Source organism: Camarhynchus parvulus, chromosome 14, assembly GCF_901933205.1.
Source record: "Camarhynchus parvulus chromosome 14, STF_HiC, whole genome shotgun sequence".
In the NCBI taxonomy this organism is placed as follows: domain Eukaryota; kingdom Metazoa; phylum Chordata; class Aves; order Passeriformes; family Thraupidae; genus Camarhynchus; species Camarhynchus parvulus.
In genome coordinates, this window is record NC_044584.1 from 11,142,610 (window position 1) to 11,166,162 (window position 23,553).

The following is a 23,553-nucleotide window of genomic DNA, read 5'->3' on the forward strand; positions in this document are numbered from 1 at the left end:
GAGCAGCAAACCCTACTGCTTAGTGCTCCTTTGCTTCTTTCTTTCTCAGTATCTGGGTAAAGGCAGGACAAGATGAAGACACATCCATTTTCCCTTCTTCTATTGTTTCTCACAGGCTTCCTGGCAGCAGGCAGCATAAGCCCAAATGAAGCAAAGCTAAAGAAAGCCAAGCTCCCCAAAATAAAGAAGGAGAACCACGTGCTATTGCTGAAAAAGAGCAACTTTGACAGAGCGTTGAAGGAAACCAAATACCTCCTGGTGAAGTTCTGTGAGTATCAATTTCCCCTCCCTTACCCTGGTGGCTCTGCAGAGAATGACTGATGTTGGGGCACTCAAGAATGCTTGTTTTACCATTGCTTTGTCCCCTGATAGTCCTTGTTTGTTTTGGTTTCCTCTATGTATCTATTTCTGATCGTAACTACAGTAATTTATTCTTTTTTGGGGTGGTTAAATACCAGTCTGCTACGTCAGACAGTGCTGAGTTGGCATTCTTTGCTTCCACTGCCTAATTTTGCAAGTGTGTGTTTCACAGCACTGATGGGTAAAACATATTAAAAAAAACCAAACAAAAAACCAACCAAACAAAAGTTAATCAGAGAGTGCTTTTCTCCCTCTTGCATTTTCATCAGCACTTTGTATGAGATTTTTTTGATAGTATCTCTCCTCTGTGAGCATTTGGGCTTCAGGGATTGTCTTTTTACAATATTTTGATGTCTGTGGTTACATTATATTGTTATTTTTCCCTGAAAGGAGTGCTTGATTAGGTAGAGGCAGGTTTGTGGTCCTTCTTTTAGGTTCATGTTCATTCCTCCTGGGGGACAAAAGTGGTGGGGTTTTTGAATAACTAACCTTGTTATAAGGTCAGGCCACCAAGTACATCACAAAGGAAAAGCCAAGAGGCAGATCCTTGTGATGTTACCCATCTAAAAGTTCAGATGCTGCATAATTTCCCATGCCCCAGACAGGGATCTGCACTGGCCAGCAGCTTGCTGCTAGCAGAAACCCTTTGATCAGCATAAGGCAGCAAAATCTTTATATCTGTTGCTTGGGCTTGACCTTGTTCTGCTGAGCCAAACTCCCTGAGCTCAGTGCACACATCTCTTAACCTTAAATTACACAAACACTTTCCAACCAGACCCCCTTTGGCAGAAGGTGCTGACACAGGCACAAGCTGAACCCCCAAACTGTTCCATATTTGGAAAGGATATTCAAAATTAAGGCAATATCCTAATTTAGCAGAAGCACATCTAATTTGGTCTTTTGCATCACTACCAAATGTGAATTTTACTGCTGATATATAATTATAATAAAATAAAATATAATAAAAATAAAATATAATAAAACATAATGTAATGTAATATAATATAAAAAATAAAGTAAAACAAAAAAATTAAATAAAATAAAAATATTAAATAAAAATAATTTAAAAATTAAAAAATAAAAAATAAAAATATAGTAAAATGATATAAAATATAATATAAAATACAGTATATAATATAATATAAGATATATAATATAATAGCAATAATAACATACTATATCTAATAAAATATTTAATTTTAATATGAATATAAAATATTATATACTGTATAATAGTATAGCAATAAACAATAAAATTGATCATAACATAAATAAAGAATATAATGAAGACAATAAAGATAATAATAATAGTGATGTAGTGCAGGTCAACCTGAAATGAAAACACTTGTACTTTCAACAAGAAAATCTAAAATACACTAACAGACTCAGGAAACTAAAAATATGTTTGCATCATGCCAAACATTTCATTAATCCTGAAACAAGGTTATAAAACGTTAAGTTTTTTTTAATCTTTCAGAATAATCACATTAGAAAATTATTTAAAACACAATGTTTTAAATTTTTAGATAATTCTGACAGTGTTGAAATTTAGGAAGATTTTGTTTACTAATTGTGGAGGATTTAAAGCTATTTACCACATTCAATCTGCAGTTGTGTACTGTTTTATTTCTTTGAAGATGCATAATTTTGGTGAAAAAAAAAAACAACTTACCAGAAAAAACCTTAGTCATTCTGTATTCTCACCTTTGTAAGAGCTGTTTCAAAGCACAGCATCCAAGTGACCAGGTCAGAGGAGAGTTTGTAAAGAAACTTTCTTAGTACTGGCAGAGATTATCAACAGGGAGATATTGCAACACACTTCAGGATTGCAACCAAGTATGAGTAGAAAACAGACATGAAAAAATTCAGAAAGAGACAGGAGATGGAGAAAGAATTGTTTAGAGTAGCCCAGAGACTTGGGCACTCCAAGGATATGGGGGTGTAAACCAGGCTTCCTTGCCCCCTCTTCAGAGCAGTCTTGGCCCTCTCTGGTCTCCCACCACCCTCACACCTGGCTTCTTCAGCAGGGAAGGACAAACAGACTCCTCCTTTCCCCACCACATCTTCCAAAACACAGAGATGAAGCTCTGCTCCCCAAACACACCTTGCTCCAGTGATCCTCATCACTCTCTGGTTTGGATCAAAGGCCTTACTGAAAACTCATGGATTGCCTTTCCCCCACAATCATAAAGGCATCCACAGTCCCTGGAAAGAATTATGGAGTCACTCCCAGGACTGATGAGCTTCACAGCACTGATCCATCATCTGGAAATTGCTGGCCTCAATCTCTATGGCTCCCTTTGGAGACTTGCCACTGACCAGCCTCTGGGGCAGTGAGAAACTGTCCTGCAGTGAGGCACTGTCCTGGGCTGTAGGAAACCTGACTCCACAATGCTGAATGAGCTGATTCATTTGCTGTAATAATTTCATTGCCACAGCACAAGGAGACTAAAGATGGGACCTGCACAGAAAAGCCATAAACCTATATCTTTTATATCCTACTTCTAAAAAGTCTATCTAAATAAACAACCTGTGTTAACAAGGAACTATTAAAGAAACTTAGGTAATGTGAGAGAAAACAATATTGTCCAGATCACCCAGGAAATCTGTGAGGCTGCCAGAAATTAGCTTCAAAAATCCGGAATGAATGCGAGACCTAAGATCTTTTTCTTCCTGACTCATTAGAGATCACAGAGACAGAGAGTGGGAAGGAATCCCAGGCTTCCCAGGAGATAGGATTTCTTTTGGTGCTGTACCAACACCAGAAAAGTTTGAACTACAAACTTTCATTCAAGACTGTGCCTTAGATCACCTATCAATGACAAGAAAACCTTTCCCTGTTGCATTATGTTATTTACTTACCAGTCCCACTGTATTTGTCAGGTGAGGTCGGCTTTGACGTTTTGTACCCAGTGACGCCCAAGCCCTTTTAATACCTGTCAGTTCCACCCTGACAGTGTCCCAGGTCTGCCTTCCTTCGGGAAGGGTTACTATAAATACATGCTGACTTTCAGCCAGGCAACGCATGGATCCCTCTGGAGCTGGGCAAAGTTCACAGGGCAAGTACTGAGTGTGAAAACAAAGCGTTGACCCAGAAACCCAGCGCTCTTCGTCTCTCATCCCAGCTCTTCTGTGCAACAAAACATGTCTGAAAACCATGCAAGCATCACCCAGCAGTGTGTGAGTCCTGCCCAGCACCTCATTTCAGCACTTCATTGAAAGTGCTCTCAGGCTGTGGCATTTCCCAGTCCACACTGAACTGATCTAAATTCCACACAAATGCTTCTGAGCACAGGGAATTCAGAGCGCTTGTCACCAGCAGAAGGCAGACCTTAGGTCAGTGCTGCCTGCATGGGAGAGTTTCAGTGTTTACACTGCACACTGCCTGAATAGAAGTCCCTCTGTTGACTTTCACTGCAGAGAAAAGCAAATAAGCACCATAAAAAGTCTCAATCACTCTAACAAAAATGCCTATCACAGAGAGAATAAAGTTTGTACACTTGGCAAAAGCACAGCCTTCAGAGCACATGCTAACACCATTTCCTCCAACTTATCAGAAGAATTCGTGGAAAGACACAGACCCCAGTGAATGCCTGATTCCACAGGCTTCTGAGAATGCCTGCTGCTGTTCTTTCCAGTGAAAAGTTTTCACATTCTAGATAAACATGGGGATGACCTAAAGACAAGCACACGAGTGGTGCAGACATTGTGCTGCTGCTTTGTGTGCTAAGCACGCTCCCATTTATGAGAAGGTGATGTTTACCTTTTCTAGCAGAACATTTGTACATCTAGTGAGGCACTGGGTCAGCCACAGTATTCCTGCAACCTGGGACTGAGATAATGACATTTAATAGGCAGGATAAGGGTTACTCTTGAAGACAAACATCTCTTTTTTAAGGCACAAAAACTGAAGGTGATGTTATTAAGCAGAAATTGCAGTTACCTGCAGCAGAATTACTTTCTAGCATGGGTCCCTCATGTAGGTGCCTCTCGCATGCTTATTTTAGTGAATGCTTACAATAATCCAAACTTAGAATAAACCCTGATGTTTACATAGAAGGAAATCTCAAACGAACTGCAAACCTCAGTTAAGAAGTAGAGAGGTCAGCACAGGAGGTTATGGCTGTATCTCACTCTAGAAGAGAAGGGGAGAATTCAAGGTCACAGAAGCAAGCTTGCAACTGCAGCAAGATTAACATCCTTCTACTCTGATAGGTTAAATATGAATCTATCCTTCATCTCAAGACTCTTCTACAGAGAAATTTATATATCTGTAGTGCAACTGCAAAAGCAGCCTGCACAGATGAGAAATGGGACTGCTGAAATGGTTTTGTGACCATGTCAGAAAATAACAGCCAGGAAATCAGTATCTGGCAGGACAACAGGCACATTCACAATGACTACTGCAATCCCTAAACCACCAATTCAGACAGAATGATGAGATTGGAGGACACCAGCAATTAGCTAAAGGAAAATTAACTCATTGTGCTTCTGTGTACACCCACTTCAAGAATTCTTTAGGGTCATTAAACACATTCATGTGTCAGCAAAAGATTTATCTGTATACATTTCAATATATTTTAGCTCAGTAAACTGCACCATGAAAAAGAAGTAGCAGCTTACTCAGGTTGTCAATGCACTGAAGAGGGAAGAGTCAAAATACAGGATTTCTGGTTCTCTTCCCACTTTTAATTTTCAAACCCTTATTTTATCCTTGTTTTTATTGACAAAACCACTGATATGGAAACATTCTCCCATATTAATACAATGCTGTTCTTGAGCTGACAGCCTTTGAAGGGCCTCTTGCTTCTGGCAGCTGTGGCACAGCACACTGGTTTATGCAGGTGTCCTGCCACCCACACTGCCTTCCCTGGTGACCTTGTCACAGCTCTGCTGCCTCTTATCCGTGTCTGCTTTGTTCCCTGCTGATGCTCCTCGAGTTTGGAGCCTGTGATGCCACCTTAGCCCCAGCAGCTGCTTCCTCATCCCACGGCCTGAAGTGATCGGTGTCAATAAAAATCTAAACCAGAGGAAGCCAAACAAAACTCAAGAAAAGGCTCCAAATAAAAAGAGTGATGATTTCCTGCAACACTCAAACGACTTGAAAGATAAAGCACCTGGGAGGCAGACAGAGAATGAGTGGAATGAAAGGAATTGATGGAGAGCTGAAGAGGAGTCTAATCACTCGGGAAAGCAGGGGAAAGGTGCATGATGGATGTTTCCACATGATTTCTGGGTAGTCAAGGAAACAGTTTTTATCTGTCTGTTCACTCACTGAACTTGTGTCTCACAGTTAGCAGGTTAATGGTACTTAAAGTTCCCCTGTCTCTGACTGCAGGAGTCCTGTGCTTCTCCCAGCTGCAGCACAGAGCCACTAACTCTAGCAACTCTCATTATCTAGCATGCTGCTTACATTCCTAGTTAGCTGCAACTCTGTCTACTCAGGTCATTCAGTGACAAGAGATCATTCCTAAAATATCTGTTTGGAATTAAAATATTTCAGAGAAAATTTGATCCTACACCCTCTTCTTCACAGACAGTCTACCTAAATGTCTAATGTCTAAGCTTAATATTTATTTTATATTTGTGAAACTTCAGCTTCTGGTTCACCAACAGTTTATTCTGCCCCTTCTTATTACACTGTGCAAAAAGCATTTCAGCTTTCACTTTCCCAGTTGTGGTAAAACAGCTGTGCAACCTCAGGTTATTAGGAAAAAAAAAATCATTGTACTGAAATTGCCTCTGGTGTAAGACAGTGACTTAGAATTAGCTGAAAGCTGCTGGATCCTGGTTTGCTATGGGGTTTACTGCTCCAACTCCCCTCTGTCCAGAGCCACACACCCTCCCTCTGGGAGAGCCCAGTAACTGTTCTGGGCTAGCCCTGGCACCTGCAGTCTCTGTGTACCAGCACTCTCAAACTGCACTGCAAGTACTCCATGTCTTATTGAATACTCCACATTTGCAATCATTTTCAGCAAAAATACTTCACAAAGGCTCAACACTCAGTGTCCCTAGAAGCAGCAGTATTTTTATAGGTTAGACAAGCAATTTCTTACATTGACAGGTCAGCATTGCAGGTTTTCTGCTGTTGTCTCTAGAGCATATTCAGGTACAACTGGAGATATTTTTCCCCCCTTTTCTTGGTGGTAGGAGATAACAAATTAAAATCCTGCTGAGGGAAAGGTTCATAAGACCATTTTTATCAATTGGAAATAGAAAATTAAAGTTTGGGTAAAATTTCTTTGAAAAATCATAATAAGTTTATTTGATGAAGCACTAATTTTAGAGGCAGTTGGAGCACAACTTGGATTTGGACTGCTGTCTTCAGGCTCATTTACTTTATTTAGAGAAGCACCTTCTCTTCATCACACGGTATCTGAGTGTCCCCTGAGAAGACTCTAAATTTTGCTCTACTAACAGGAACCCTTTGGCATATTAACAGCTGGAGCAGCTCTTCCAGTGCAGGGGTTCTGTGAGCCTCTGCCAAGATGGGTCTGTGTGTGACTGGATGTGGAAGGGCCTAGCACTATCGCTTCAATATTTTGAGAAAATAGCATTATTTGATGCTAATCTTCACAGTTGTTTTTTTTTTTGCTGCAACAGTAAGGCGGAAGAAAATGACTGATGGCTGGGATTCAGAGCAAGGATAATGATGAATAATGCAAGGAATGTAACTCAGCACTGAGTTAGAATATGGATTTATCTTTCATGTATTAGAGCTCTTACAGAAATGTCCATTTACTTTTTGGTTATAACCACATTGGGCAATGTCTTCACAAGGTATGTTCTAGAGAAATGCATCTGCTATTTTGTGAAAGAACAAGAGACAGTTGTTTTGTTACATTTAGCTTTGGTGTTTGTGTGTGTGCTTGTGCAGTTATATATCTGAACGTGTGTATACACAAACCACCTATATATACACAAAAGAACAAACAATTTTATGAAACCAAATTTAACTGCATGTTCTTCATCTCTTCCTATTTGCTAAGTTTATTGAAGAAACAAAAAATTTTATGTGCATAATCTAAAGAAAAAAGTTTTGTTCTTTATAAGAAAAGACATTTAACAAGACGGAGTATCTCAATTTCAACCAAAATTCGGGTTTTTCAACCCAAGTTGCAAACATACAAAGCTCCAGGCCTTTATCTCTGACTTGTCTTTGAATGCAGAGCAGTCTGTGTGCCTGGTTTCCTTCTCTTTCCCTTTTTTCATGTTAATATAACTTTACAGCTCCAGTGCCAGCCTAGATGGCCCCTCTCCTTCCACCAAAGACACAGCTCCCATTTGAGCTGGAGAAGGGCTGGCACACAGGACAGCATGAGGAATACATGTCCTTTCAAACATGTGTTTTTGAAAAATATTTCAAACACCTTTCAAACACCACACTCTGCTCCTCTCTTTCCCTCCTCCATATCTCATCTGGTAAAGTACTTTCTGCATTACAAAAGTTTGCCTCAGTGAAGTTAAATAGAGTGAAGGATAGAGTTAAATATTGCTCACATTAGGACTCTATGATCAGAGTCCTAATGTGGGCAATATTTAACTCTATCCTTCACCTCTCTTAAACTCATATTCAGCACAGTCAGTCAAATTACTTTTTAATTGCTCCACATATTTTTCTCAACAGAAGATTATTGAAATGTTGCTGGTTGTTCAAGGTGATTGGTTCAAGGACATAAGGAGTGGTAAAAAACCAGCATCAATATAAAGAAGTAAATATAATCCCTCATTTACTTCTGAGTCATAGAAGACCTTATTCAAACCCTCCAGCTACCACTTGACACAACAACCTCCACTAGAAAGCTTCACACTGTGGCTTATGTAACCCATTTGCTTTTGATTGGCCTTTTCCAGATGTTACTTTATCTCAGTCTTCTCAGAATTTATCTGAAGAATTTGCTGAGGCTGCACGACAGCTTAAAAAAGAAGCTCCAAGAATCCAGTTTGGCAAAATTGATGTGACACACCAATATGACTTGAGAAAAGAATTTAATATTCAAGCCTTTCCTACTGTGAAATTTTTTGTGAATGGCAGCAGGGAAGATCCCATAGACTGCAAAGGTAAACTGTCTCATGCACTGATAAGATAATGATCTGTAATGACAGGATGTACCCATCTATTACCCTGCTGAGAAGAAAAATATAGATGCTCAGATAAAAATACACAAGTTGGGAAGCTGGTTTTGCCCATGGTGTTAAATATGCAATTGCCTCTGTACCAATACAGGAACTTGAATCTGAATTCATGTTCCAAGGGCATAACTGAGCATCTTCTCTCTATTAAGTTCACACAGTCAAATTAATTACTGGTGTTACTCCACCAAATACAGAATTGGCCCAACAAGACAACTTACTCCCAGTTATTCCAATAAACATTAATGAGTTATGCCAAACAAGAACTGGGTCCCCAAACTGCTCCATTACTCTTCTGGTCCACTGCAATTCCCATGGGCAGTGTGCCTACAGAAACAGGCTGGAGCAACACTACATCTAACAAAGAACTGGGAATTCACAGGGTCCTTAACATACAGATCCACTTCCTAAGCTACAGAAAATAATTTTGCCATTTAGCCATCAGAGGGAGCTCAAATGTGGCTTAGAATAAAACATGGAATAATTTGAAGTATTTTACAGAAAGTTATGAAGCAAAGGGAACTGCAGACTTGAGCAATCCCAGAAATCCAGGTCTTATTAAACATTTTTGTTCACTTTCAGTACATACAAGAAAGGTTATGTTTTTCATAAAATTATGAACTTTTACCGAGGTGATAAAAATTGCTTGACTTGGTCAAGCACCTGTTGGTGTACTCTGAGCACATACAGGTGAGTCACAAGTTTAATACAACAAACAAAGAAAGGAACCCAAAGTTTGCCTCCTGAACTTGTACACAGCCCAGTGCTAAGATATCTTTAACTGCTGAGCCCCCAGTGGCTCCTGCAGAAACCTGATGTTCAGTATTTTTAGCAACTTGCTCCTCCTTGCTATTGAATTTCTTACCAAGTTCCCAGCACCCAGGCTTGTGCAAACAGCAGCCTCTGCACAAATGCCACCGAGAGCGTGATGTGCCACACTGAACTTCTATTAGAGGTGCTGATGACTGAGGGCAAAAGCCCCCACCTTCAGCCTCTGACTGAATCTACAGCATTGACAAGAAAACCTCTCTTAAACTGGTAAACCTGACAGATTTTCTGGTGTGAAACAGTGAGTACAGAGAATTGTAACACACACACACACTGCCCTGCAGCAGGGGGCTGCTATTTCAGGCACACTTTCTAGCAAGATGCAAGAATTGGGAAACTGGCTCCTGCTCTGTGCTTTTTACAAGGCAGACAGCACCAATCGTTTGGAGCACATGTACCACCAGCAATGGCTTAAATTACATTTTGTTCCCTGGTAAATGCTTATGTGCAACACTGAGTAAAACCTCACGTGCATGTTTGGCTTTTCCACTGAGCATTGGCAATTGGAAATGTGCACTGGCCACCCAGTGACTTCTCATACAGGACTTGGTACATACTTCATGGCACAAAAAAACCTTCAGATCTTGCTTAAATAAATTAATTAATTAAACTCTTTATGGAAGATGGAATTTTTGAATGGTGTTGCTGGCAATGGACGTAACATGAAAACCAAAATCCAGGCTTAGTGAAATTGTCAGTAATGACTGCAAGGTCAGAAACTGGCCAGTACACAGGCTGAGTAAAGGAACTCAATAGAAAGATTAACCTTGCAGAAAATATGCTTAGGGGCTATAGCACTGTCATAAGTGACAAGACCTCAATTCTGCCTTTAGACAGCAGAAGTCAAGCGCTATGTGGCCACTAGATACTGCTCTGCACTTTGGTCTGCAGCCTGTACACTCCAGAGCAGATGACTGCCTGCTTCACTTTAAAAAAAAAGAAAGTATTTTAAGCTAGTTACAGTGCTGTCTGCTGCAAAATTGTGGCAGTAAAACAGTCTGACTCAGTTTTGATCTTGTCAGACTGCTAAAATGCACAGTAGCAGGACTTGCATCTCTGATAATCCACTTGTACCATACATCTTGACTGTAACACTTAACTTTTTCTTTTTAATGTATGGTTTTAATTAACCCTTACTCTGGTCCAACAAGCCTGTCTGTCATACAGAGATGAAAGGGCTAAGATTTTAATGGCCTGAGCCTCAGTTTGTTACCTCAAATTCCTCTCAAAACTCGATAGTTAAAAAATGTAATTTTTAAAGAGACTCAATACTCTAAAACTTCTGAAAGCTTAGGACAATTTACCAAATAAAAAGACTGATTATCATCTCAGTAAAACTGGTAGTAGTAATTTGGAAGCCAAAAGATGGAACAATCCAGAACTAAATTACAACTTTGACACTTCAGCTTTGTTTCTTATGTCTAAACTGAAGTGATGCTATGGCCCCACAGAGGAATTTTAACATGTCTCTGTGCCTATCAGATCCCTCCTGCAGCATCAAAGGAACAATTTTGGCACCTAATGTAATTGAACAAACAGTTCAATAAAATCTGCAATTGGTTTGAAGTCATTCTGGATTAAACCTTAGGTCGATAGCACTTTATAGCTTACTGTGATTTTGGGACACATGAAATCTTGCAGGACAGGTTTCCTACCTGTCTGAATTTCTTCATCTCTATTCTCCATGTGTGATTAATCATTTAACTGGACATAAAACCATTTGCAGAGATCTCAGTAAAAGCTGTACTGATCCACTGTTGGTCTTCTAGAGTCACAACAGTTTAAATGGTGACTAGAACCTGAGGCTGCACTTGGGTACCTCAAGCCCCCTCTCAATCAGCTTGGCCCTCAGTCCTAAGGAGCCCAAGTCCATTTGTATTCAGCATCCCTCTGCACCTCCACTGCCTCTGTTCTGATTGCACAGAAATTTCTGCCATTCATTTGGATTTTCATTTTAACTCTCTTTTCCTTCCACAGGAGTCAGAAAAGCCTCAGCCTTTATCACATGGGTAAAAAGAAGAACAGGACCTAGCACTGTTTTAATCAACTCTACTGATCAGGCTGAAGCCATGATAAAAGCTGGTGATTTAGCAGTGATTGGCTTCTTTAGGGTAATTATCTGGAAAACTCAAAAGGCTGGTTCTGTTCCAGCTTTGGGATACACTGCTTGCTATCACCACCAGAGCCCACACATCCAAAGGCCACGAACTCACCAGAAAAATGCAGACCCTCAGTTTCCCCTACATTTGAAAAAAAATTAATAGTCTCTATCTATTTTTTCACACTTTTAGACAAGCAGCTGAGGCAGAAATAAGGAAATCTTACACTACAGCACATTTCCTTAACCAGTACCTGGGCAGAGACCCTGAGATCTGCTTCTGAGAGCAGGGTGCTCCAGCAGTGTCTGCACAGCCCTGGCTGGTCACAGCAGTGTTTCCTGCATCCTCAGAGAAAGGCCTTCTACCAAACTCCCCCAGATTTTCCTGATGTGAAGGAGGCCCAATCTGCATGGGTAGGAAGCCATAAAATATTACTTCTGTATATGATCTAACACATGTAGTCCTTTCTCAAGCAAATTCTACCATTTTCCAGAGCAGAATAAGGTTCCTAGGCTTTGGGCTGAATGCTAGTGATCAGCAGTCAATAGAAATGCTGTCAGAGTGAGTAAAATAGGAACAGCTTTTTCCTGCTTTTCCAATGTGTCCTTGAGATCTTTAATATCTGGAAATCAAATCAAAGATTTTCTCTAACTAAAGAGACTTTTATTCTGATATCTCTCTGCCCAGTTAAAAGCACAATGTCTGGACTCATACCTGAACTGATAATATCCCAAATGTGCTGGCTACAGCAGATAGTCCAAGTTCTGTGGATATGGAAAACAGGATTCATTACCAAAATGCCCCGTAGTAACAAAGCTGGTGAGCACATAGAACATAACAGGACAAACTGTGAAGATGCTCAGTGCCCAGAATTTTGCTTTGCAGCAATCTGCTTGCAGCCATTTAGGAAGGAAGGAAGGCAGTTTTCCAGTGCTGGGGGAAATTGAGAAGCTCTTTCTATCACAGTGATGCCAGAGAGTTCCCTGAACCACACTGATAGCAGATATTGCCTGCAGATGTGTTTGACTGGACACTGGTTTCACTCAGGGCTGAAATGACAACAGATGAGCATGAGCTAGGGCATGTCAGAAATTTAATGGGCAAAAGCCAAAAAAACAGTGTCCAAGGAAATAAAGAGCTGTATCTGGGCTTCTATTACTCACAGATTGCTCACAAATATGAGTGCCAGGATGTGTTGGAAGGTCTCAGCATATAAATTACTATTCATCTAGCATGAAATAATTGTCTGATTAAATCAAATCTGGAAGTGCTGTTGCCTTTCATCCTGCTTATTTACTATGAGTTTGAGGGTGGACAGCAGAGTGACTGTTTGACAGATGCAGGAGTCAAGGTCCCTGCATTGAAGAGCACTCAGTCAAAAGCCCCAGATGTGCCAGTCAGCTCCTCTTGTGAGCAGAGAGCCCTCCTGTCATCCCTCAGCTCCTGCCAGCTGTGCAGGGGAGCAGCTGCTGCACCATCCCTCCCAGGCTTTGCAGAGCGTGGCAGTGCCAGGGGAGGGCAGGGAGGATGAGATCAGTGCAGGGAGGACAGAGGGGACCCCACACCATCCCTGCTGACCCAGGCCAGCCAGCACAAGCTGTGTCACAGCCCTCCTAGGATCTCCCCTTAGAGGTAATCCTGGGAAGCATTACCCACTTTACAATTATACTTGGCTCTTTACTTCACGAGATTTTAGGGGCCTGCTTCACCCGGAGCTCTAACTCCTACACTTCTTAGCAGGATGTAGGACAAAGTCTTAATGAATACTCTTTCTGGGACTAGGAACTTCACAATGACAGTGTGGAAGTTTTCTGTGAGACAGCCAGAGATGTGCCAGAGATGCCTTTTGGGATGACAGCCAGTGAGGATGTCTGTGCCAACTACGGTGTCCAAAGGAACTCTCTCGTTGTGTTTAAGGAGGTAGGAGTACAAAAGTCTAGCAGGTAAGGTGTGGTGACATCTGTGGGCTCTGGAAAGGCAGTTTGGGAATTTTTCAGGTTATATATAAATTTTATGCTTAAGGATCTGGATATAACAGCTTTACTTTCCAATCTGCGTTCTAATCAACATTTGCTGCCAAAGTTCAGTGAGATCTGCAGACATTCACCTCTTTTCCTGTGTCTTGTATTTGACCAGGAAATTTCTTCCAGTGCACAACAGAAGAAGTGGCCAACAATAAAACCAAAACTGCAGAGAGTAGCAGCAATATTTAGACTAGGAAGTAATCAGACCCATGATTTCCTGAGCGAGCATATCTCACAGATAGTGTGTATAGATGTAGGAATGATCTTTCAGTATGTCAACATTACTGAACAAATTAAAACTGTCAGCTGTACCTTGAATTTTAGTTGTAATCTTGTTCTGCAATCTAGTTGTGACATTCATTTCACAAGCTATGGAATTTCAGTTGCTGAGGATCATAAAACTCTCACTTTTAAAGCCTGTCATTTTGTTCCCATAGTTGATAAGGCCAGCAATCTCACAAACTTCACTATTTGTCCAGGGAAAACCTGTGCATAATGAAGTGCTTGAAGATGGTGGGCAGAGCAAACTGGGCCTGACGAGGCTGATCAAAACCTTTACCTTGGATTTGGTCACTGAGTATAACATTGAGGTATGTGCATTTCACTGTGTTAGCAAAAACTATGGGAGAAAGACAGAAATCCATGCAGAAGGAGACCCAGAGAGCTACTCTGCACCTTAGGGAGTGAGAATTGTCTTTGCTTGTTTGACAAGGCCACTCTTAACCACATCTAGAAATGCCAGCAGAACCCAGCCTGCAGCTCTTGGTCTAACCCAGGCCAAATGATGCTTCCCTCTGGCAAGGTGTTGTTTCCTAGATGTGTTGGAAGGTCATGATGAGGAGTGGCTGGTGAACAGCGAGATCTGAGCTAAGTGGGGTGGGAGGTTGGAAGGTCAGTCCCTAATCCTGGCTCCAAACACTCCACCCCAAGGCAGCCACAGGGAGCTCTGGGCCAAGGCAAGAAGGAAAGAAACCAGCAGTAATTGTTGCTAGTGCAGGTAGGAATGGAAAGACATGGAAATCCCTGCTTGCCTGGGGGACACCCCATTGCCTGATTATAGGGTGGCATGAAAGGAAAGGTGGTCCTGGGCAGGGAAGGAGATACCAGCTGCTGATGCCACCTAGAAGGGAAGGAAGTGCCCAGACAGGTCTTGCCCCAACAGCTGCTGCAGCTGGGTCTCCCTGGGTAACACCACCTTTTACTTTCAGCATTAATTCTTCTGTGTGTTTTATACAGGAGGTCAGACTAGAGATCACAGTCCCTTCTGACTGTAAAGATCTGTGAATAACTATGAGGTTTTTCCTGGAACAGGAAAAAAAAACCAACCCTCAGCAGCTGCTGATTCTTCTTACTTTATCTGCTTTAAAACAATGAAACAAAATCCAATGGTTATGGAAATGACTGGGAATGGAGTTAAAAAGTAAAATCTGCAATAGCAGAGCCTAGGGATACTGATATGCTGAGCCTCTGATTCACTGTTCTGTCTACAAAGAGTGGAGCAGATGTTGAGTCTTTTGTTTCCCAGACATCTGTGAAGATTTTTGATGTCCCTGTTGAAAATCACATCCTGCTGTTCACCCCAATGAACTCGGAGACATTCAATGAGATTTACGAAAACTACCAGTCTGCTGCTGCACAATTCAGAGGAAAGGTTTGTAACACTGAATCCAGATTTGCAAATGGGAATGCCAAAAGATCAGTGCAAAACCACTCACCAATATTACTGGTAAAAATGCACTGCTGTCAGTCCATCTTCTAATGCTACCAAACCATTTCAACACAGTTTCAATTATCTGAATTTGTTAAGGACAAGCTGAAAGATAAACTTCACTTGGAAGTGATTTTTTAAAACACAAAGACCACAAAGAGGAGCAGTAATTCCTTCTGCTCTAAATTAGCCTGTTTCAGATTTTTCAAATATAATTTTCTGGGAGCAACTTCCAAAAGGTAGTTTTAGCAAAATTCTGGCAATTTCTGGCTCTACCAGGAAATACCATGAGGATCTCAGAATATTGCCTGAAGAAAAGACTGGACCCAGCTACAAAACCTGGGAAATATTGCAAGGTATGAGCATAGCCTGCAATATTTGCCTGCAGCCATGTGTTTGCATGTATAGACACAGTTATAGTATTTTGGTTTTCCATGGTGCTACTCCTGCTCCAGGTACATGAGACACTGAAGAATAGTAAGTCATCTTGTAGCAAAATATCACATATTGGTAAATCCATATGGATTACAGGTGTTTCAGCTCTTCTGTCCTGTTAAGATTTATGAAGAAGAGTAATAAGCACTTTGGGAGGTAATTTAAAAGTGTTACTGAAAGATGTGATAGCAAACCAGGGTGAAGGGACAGAGGGAAAAGCTTCAGTACTTTTGTCTGCTTTAACATTTGTTATTAATTAGGATCAAGGTGTAATAAAGTCCACAGAGCTTCTGGGTTTTGGTCTGAGACCAAAAATGATTCTGCACAGTTCCTTGAATTTAAGGTTAGATCCGCCCCCCCTGCCAAGCTCCACAGTCCATTTCTCCAAAATAGCTAAACCAAAGCTGGAAGGCCCAACCAGGTGCATGATTCTCTCTTTATCACCAGATACTGTTTGTTTTGGTGGATACTAATGAAGCAAGGAATGGACGGATTTTTGAGTATTTCCGCATCAGGGACATCGATGTTCCTGCTGTGAGGATCCTCAATCTCACCAGTGAGGCCAGGTACAAAATGCCTGCAGACGAGGTGACTGTGGAGAACCTGAAAGAATTCTGCCAGAGCTACCTAAATGGAAAAGCAAAGGTATGTCCTTTACTAACGAGACAGCTCTCTACTACACCAGCTAAAACACAGCAACTTGGCAGAGCACCCCCTTTTTAAATTAGAACAGTGTCCTGTTGTGATCACTGGTTTATTAATCTACTGCCACCCTAATTCATTAATCTACCATCTACAGCTGTTGACAGAGCATCCCTCTGTATTTAACAATTGAGGTGAACTACAGGTCTTCCAATGTAAATCCTGGATTGATTATTTATGCCCAATATTTTAACTGATGCCAGCTGTTCTATTTTAGTGGTTTAAAAACTCCCTATGCCTCTATCTTTCCAATACTATAATGGAGACATTTCCTTTCCTTCACTGGGGAGAGATGCAAACAATCATGGCAACAGATTTTAAGGTTACAGGAAACTCCAGTAAATCAAAAAGTGACTGTTTCAGAGGGGATTAACATTTGGTATTTGTTTAAAGCAAGTTTAGCAAAGTGAATTTTCCCAGGGGGATCATTCCCAATGGTAAATACAGCATTTGTTGCCATAATGAGGCATCATCACACTCATGTGAAAAATGCATTAAAATGCTGTGCTTATTCAGTGCTCCTCAGGGTGATTTACAGGGAGAAAAGATAAAGCAGTCAGTCTGAGAGCAGGCAGAATTTAAGAAATGTGAGTAGGTAGATCCTGTATTTAGTGTTGGAAGGGAGCAGAAGGATGGAAGCAGAGGGGATGTGGCCTCTTCCTCACCAAGATCTGCTTCCATGGGGCACGTGTGCCTTTCTGTGACTGTGCCGTGGTGTTAAAGAAGAGAAATTCCCAGCTCCTGCACTGTAAATTGTAGAAGTCATGTGGGGACCATGACTGGTGGTGAAGGCAGAGATTTAAGCAGCAATGAACACTTCCTGGTGTGTTTTCCATCACTTTTGAAAGCCCACAACACATAAACTGTTCGGTAGTCCAGCTTCTGAACATTGGAACAGAATCCAGAACAAGGAATACAATTGTGTTCCAAAGAATCATTTTCAGACAGTCTGCCACAGAGTCTGTATTCAAGAGAGGGAGAAATAGTTCTGAGCACCAACTGCCCTGGGGTGTGAGATCCCAGCTCCTGCTGAAGGGAGAGAAGGTGGAACCATGGCTGACCAGGATGCAATGATATAAAAGAGTTATCAGACAGCAACAGAGCACATTAGGTAATGTCCCATCAGACTCACATTAACTTGAGCTAGAGTACAGTTTCTCAATGTTCCCTGCACTTTCACAGCAATGTTTCTTTTTCTGCTTAGCAACATCTCCCTAGTGAAGAAATTCCACAAGACTGGGACAAGATGCCTGTCAAAGTGCTTGTTGGGAAGAATTTCAACAGTGTCATCTTCAATAAGACCATGACTGTATTTGTTATGTTTTGTAAGTGTTGTCATTAAATTCAGATTTTAAGCTGCTATAAGATGATCAATTGGAAGGAAAAAATGAAAGCTCATGCTTATATACCAAACTAATCTTGGCACTTTACAGAATTGAGCTCAATGAATTTTTAGTGTTTCTGGAAAAAATTGAAGAAAAATTTGTGTCATATCTGTGGAAATGCTGTGATACCTTTGCTGACTTAATGTTGCACTGAGTAGCACTGGATCTCTTCAGTAAATATTGGTCAAGGCCATATGAAATCTCTGTGTTGAAAGAAACAGGACACTGGAACGTCGTGGTGTACAATTGAAGTGTCTTGCACAGCATGAGCCAGGCTTCCAAGGGCAGAGGGAGAGTTAACTGAGATTGTCTGGTTATGATGCTCTAGGATTAAATCCCAGATAGGAATTGTGGTTTAGGAAATTGGAACTCTTTTTTTGCTTCTCTGTCTGCAAGGGATGTGGTTTCCTTACATGACTCTTTCCAGCAAGAAACCTCTGCCCTATCCTTGTACCAGCCAGCAGGGATTAGTTTGTGCCTCAGTTCAGTAAAGCAAACATGCAGCATTAACAGCAATATAGACAACTAGCTGTACTGCCCTGAATTCCAGAAATTCCTAAAGGTAGGACATTCCTGTCATCCTCCTTGTTGGCTGCAGCTGTGTCACTCAGACAAGTAATTTTTACATTTCAGTATCATGAACAAACTGAATGAGCTAAGCAAGAATTGAACCAAGTCCTCTGGAAATGAAAGGCAGGGAATGTACTGTATTCAGTCAAGTGCTCCTGAAATTTTAATTCTGTGGGAACCAAGTGTGAGCATTGTTCTCCTGACTGAGGGACTGCAACTGTGTTGTGAGCTTTTTAAAGGGACAAAGGGCTCTCAGCAGTTTGCTTTTCTGGTGACCTGCATCAGCTCAGTGCTGAGTCAAAACAGCACCATGACTCAAATTCCTCTTTCTAGAGTCAACATAGAGTAGTTTATTTATTAGCATAGCACAGTTAATTTTACTATGCAGGAAGTATTTTGTAGTTCTGACAAGTATTTCAACACGGGAATGATGCAAGATTTTAAGGTGGGTTGCACTGGTTATCTGGCACACCCATCCAGCAAAGCAGTCCAAGTTCTGTGTTTGTTACAGTCCTAAGAGGCTAAAGAGAGCTAAAGCAGCACTGCTATCAGAAATGTGCTAGTGAGTAACTAGTTATCACTACATGGAAATGTGAAATTCATGAAGGGCAAATGGTTTCAAGCAGATATTTATCACAAACTCTGTTAACCTGAAGGGCTGAATAGGTTCCCGGTGATTGCTTCTACCACCACTTCTGTGTCCCTATAATTTTATTCTTAAATTTGCAGATGCCCCTTGGTCCCATGAGTGCAGACAACTCCTGCCAATCTGGGATAAGCTGGGAGAGCAATATGAAAGCCACAAAGACATAATGATTGCAAAGATTGATGTCACAGCAAATGACATCCTGGCCGTGGCCCTGGACCGCTATCCGTTCTTCACGCTCTTCCCTGCCGGGTCCCATCACCAGGTGAGAGGCTCTGGGGGAGACTGGGGAGGCTCAGCAAGCAGGGGCCTTGTGCACAGGTGTCGAGAAAGGAGTCCTGTCACTAGGAAAGATTTGGTCTTTTCTGCTCAGCACTGGCTTCTGAGTAGGCATTGCTGCCAAGAACCTGAATTAGAGGGGAAACCCTTCTATTGTCTCATCCTATACATGAGGGAAACCCTTCTATTGTCTCATCCTATATATGAGGAAACCCTTCTATTGTCTCATCCTATATATGAGGGAAAGAAACCCTATCATCCTATATCTCATCCTATATATGAGGGAAACCCTTCTATTGTCTATATATGAGAGAAACCCTTCTATTGACTCATCCTATACACGAGGGAAACCCTTCTATTGTCTCATCTCAGGTATCATTTACTCCCTTGCACTACAAGTCCTCAGGGCCCCACATCCTGCTGTTTAACCATCTCCAATCAGCCTGTTGGGTTCTGGCAACAATCTCAGCTTGGAGTGAATTTACAGATAACTCCCAATGACCGCAGTGCCTTTTTACTTCAAACCCTGACAAGAGAAGTTGTCTCAAAGAACTACTTGTGCCAGTTATTTCCAGAGCATGTATGATAAATGTCTCTAAAATGTTAGTACTGCAGTTGTTATTTTCCTCTACATTTTCACAAAACCCAAATCAAAACCTTTCTTCTATACATTTAAGCCAGTAATTTTACTTTGTTCTGGTATCCCAGCCTCCACTGGTAATAAATATTTGTTGTCAAGACCAATGATTTTTGCAATATGCTACCTAATCAATCAGCTATGTTACACAATAATTAGAAAATGCTGCTGAAAGTGGAGGCAAAAAATATTAAATAGCTACATTCTCCATCTATGTGGATTATCTAATTAAAAAGAAAATATCGCAGAAGTAAAAAAAAACCAAAACACTATAATTAAGGCATTACTAAGCTTTTCATTTTTCTTAGTAGTAAACTTAAATTAAATTCTAAGACATTTACCCATGTCCTCATTTAATCTCTGAGAGATATTCCTCTCAGATGTGCATGCACAACTTCTGATGAATTGAACTGCAGTCCTGCACACTCACACAATGTTTAGTCTTCTAGCAGAAAAGCAGAAACCCTTTAAATGCTCAAAATAAATGTCAGTTTGCAAAAAACCCACAAATACACAAACAAAAAAGCCCCAAACCAGTAAAAACTTTCATTAACTATTAAGGGATTGTGTCATAATTAAAAATTCTCTGGAATTAAAGGGTATTTGAAATCTCAAGTTCTTCCTTGTGCACTATGTTTTTGCACTACTTCCTTCAAGTGCAGAGATTTCATCTTGTGCTTGGCTAGCAGTGCAGGTTCCTGTAGGTGTCTGTTTCTATGGGTTAAGTGAGAAAAATTACTTTTCCATACTCCCATGCACAGATTACTGTAATGAAAAGTGTTGACACACATCCCCAGTAACCACTACAGGAATCAGCTGCTTCTCTGGCTTTACAGATCTTCAGGCTCTGAGAAATTGGTGTTCCAGCCATCATCAGAGTTGATAAAATCAAGACTCAGCTGATAATATTAATTGCCTCTAGAGAAATAAAAGAATCTTTTTCCAGAAACTTAAACTCACAAACATAAAACCCATTAAAAAGCAGTTTCAAAGCTGCCACACTTTATATTAAAATGGAATGGAAATACTAAAATTTTGGTATACAAAAAATGTACAATATTAGTGAACTCACCAGTGTGGAGGTGTTTTGGTTACAGTCCTTTGAACCCAAATCAGGTGTAAGAGTAGCCAAAGTAACACAACATTATTGGTCTCAGTGGGAGTGGGCTTAACCCAGCTGAGAATAGGCCTCCACCTATTTCTAAATACACTCAGATAACAGCAGGCAATTCCCAGCGTCACTTACATGAACTTCTACAACTTTTTTCTAAAAAACTTGTGCAAAAACCCTTTTATACTTCTAGAGAGCAAAGGTTTCTTGGGGAGGAATCTTTAAAATACAATATGGTGCCTAGAGCCACTGAAACTACTTCTTGCATTAAACTTCCTCAGAAGAAAATCCTCAGGAAATCCCCAATTTAAGGTGAAGTATAAGAAAATTAATGTCACTGCTCATCTTCATCCTCTTCTTTCAAGCTGTGCAAAAGTGCATTTCAAAACTATTCCAGAATTTGAATTTCCATCAAAATCTTTGAACAGTTTTGAATAGCATGGCTGGACACTTAAAAGACTCTGCTCTTCAGAATATCTTGCCAATGTTTGTTGTTAAGCACAAAAAACCCCACTGATGTCAGTAGCTGGCAGGATCCCAAACTAATACCAGAAAATAATGGTTGTTTTTTTATACAAATCCTTTTCTTCTAAGGAATATACATCTATTTCTTCTTTACACTCAGTTTCCATATAATGTTGGAACCTGCTGTGCCTCTGTCATTGCTTTCTAAACTGAGCACAAAAGTCTAGAGTTTGGTCAGTCTAAAGAACCTAAATCCTCCACCCCATTTTGGTATTATTTCCAAAATTCTGTGTAGAGTTACATACTTTAATTCTTTTTCAGGAAGTGGCCTATACTGGGGAATACACATTGGAGGCATTTTCTGAATTCTTAGAAGAACAAAGAAAGACGACAGCAGAACCAGGAGAGGAGGTAGGCATTTGATCCAGACCTGATCTGCTGTGTAAGCCAGGCAGGTTCCCAGCTGGTGAGACATCCCTGAGCTGGCTGTAGGCCAGCCACCCTCCTGGTCCCCTGTTCGTGCCAGTGCTGGGGTGGTTCTGACCAGTGCATGGCTGGTGCCATCCCCACAGCAGCTGCAGCCTTGTAGCACAGCCTGGCAGGCACACACCCACTCACATCCCTGTTCTTGTCACACGAAGCCTCATCCCCCACTGCTGGTGTTATCCCTGAGTCACACGCCAGCCCTGGCAGCCAGCACAAAGGAGCCTGCAGCCTGGCAGGTGTGCGGCAACACTTGCTCACAGTTTTAGCTGGAAAAACAAAGCCCAGCTAAGTGTCAGAGTTAGAGCTGTTCAAATCCCCACTGCTCACCTCATTCTGCTACATTCAGTGCAGCTTCTCTTCCTCCTAAAACAAGGACACAGCTGAGAGCACAGGATGTTCCTTCTCTGAGCAGTCTGGTTGTGATTGTTGTCAGCTCCTTGACCCTTTTTTCTGCACTGTAAATCAGACCAGAGAAGTGTTTGCTGTCCCACAGCTGCCTGTTATTTAATCACAGACACTTCACTGCTAAAAGACACATGGTAAGTGAGCAAGGTGACTGAGCTCCACAGAGAACTACAGGGAACAGAAAAATTCCTGACATGTAAATGGAGACACTGTCCACTCAGTGTGAGAATCCTGGGCCCTTTCTGCCCCGCATGAAGTGGGACCACAGGTTAGCAATTGTTATCAACACTCTTTTCAGCTGGTAGGAAAACTGTCTGTGGGTGGAGAAACACTTTTGAGTTTGCAGACTTATTTCCACCAGAGGCTTTGATTTTCTCCTGCATTCAGTGCTTCAATATGTAGTTACTGCTGGAGAGAGATGACTGAACTAGTAGTGGGACACAAAAGGCTGCAGAGCAGGACCAGACACCCAATCACTGCAAAATTCTTCTTTCCAATACCCAAAGCCCACACCTGATGTCTGTCTCTTGCATGTTCCTTAGTGCTGTGCTTCAAGCAGATCTATTGAGTTGTACACAGTCTTTTACATGCAATATTTGAGCTCTGTATATTCTGCTGTCTCTCCTTCATGCTTTATTTCACGTAAGAGAATAAGTAAAAAAGTCACCTTAGAAAATACCACTCAAAACCATGTTCTGTGTAGCAAATTGGGTAAGTTTTCTCATCTGTTCACTTTTTCCACCCTTACCTGACACCCACCACATTTTCCCAGAAGATTGCAGTATTAGACCATTTGCAGTACAGCGCTTGATATGAACTTCCCTCTTGAAGTAATTCCTCATCCTCACCTCAGGACATTCACAAACACACAAACAAGATAAATAAGGTAGTTTATTTTGAGATTGCCAAAGAAAGACAGTCTTGTGCCCATCAGCACACGTGGTATTCTAAATTCATATTAAATCTTCACACAAAGCTTCATCTAAGCTATGCCATAAACCAGTGAAAAGGTGTAAAAACAAAGTGCATTTTAGCAACAGCTGCGCTATTTCTGACCTCATTAACAAGACCTCAAGTTCTTTAGTTGGAAAAGATGAAAATCTGCATTTCAACTAATCTTAAAATTTTTAATTTTTTTATTAAGAATTACTAAAGTCTTTGTGAACATTTGTAATAAGCAATTTTCCTCTTGCATTTCCTTTTTTAAAAGGATCCTTCAGGGAGGAATCAAAGAGGATTTCAGCCAAAAGGAAACGGTAATAACAGAGAAAGAACTTTAA

At 41.0% G+C, this 23,553-nt stretch overlaps 1 protein-coding gene across 1 annotated transcript; it reads left to right on the forward strand.

Moving 5' to 3' along the window:
* The first annotated feature begins 72 nt into the window (after positions 1-72).
* On the forward strand, positions 73-23,553 carry PDILT (protein disulfide isomerase like, testis expressed). The gene is made up of 11 exons (XM_030958453.1): positions 73-268; positions 8,215-8,421; positions 11,299-11,432; positions 13,203-13,340; positions 13,924-14,034; positions 14,970-15,095; positions 16,035-16,232; positions 17,494-17,614; positions 18,974-19,155; positions 21,704-21,793; positions 23,494-23,553. The coding sequence occupies exons 1-11, from the start codon at positions 73-75 to the stop codon at positions 23,551-23,553; spliced, it is 1,563 nt and encodes a 520-aa protein (XP_030814313.1).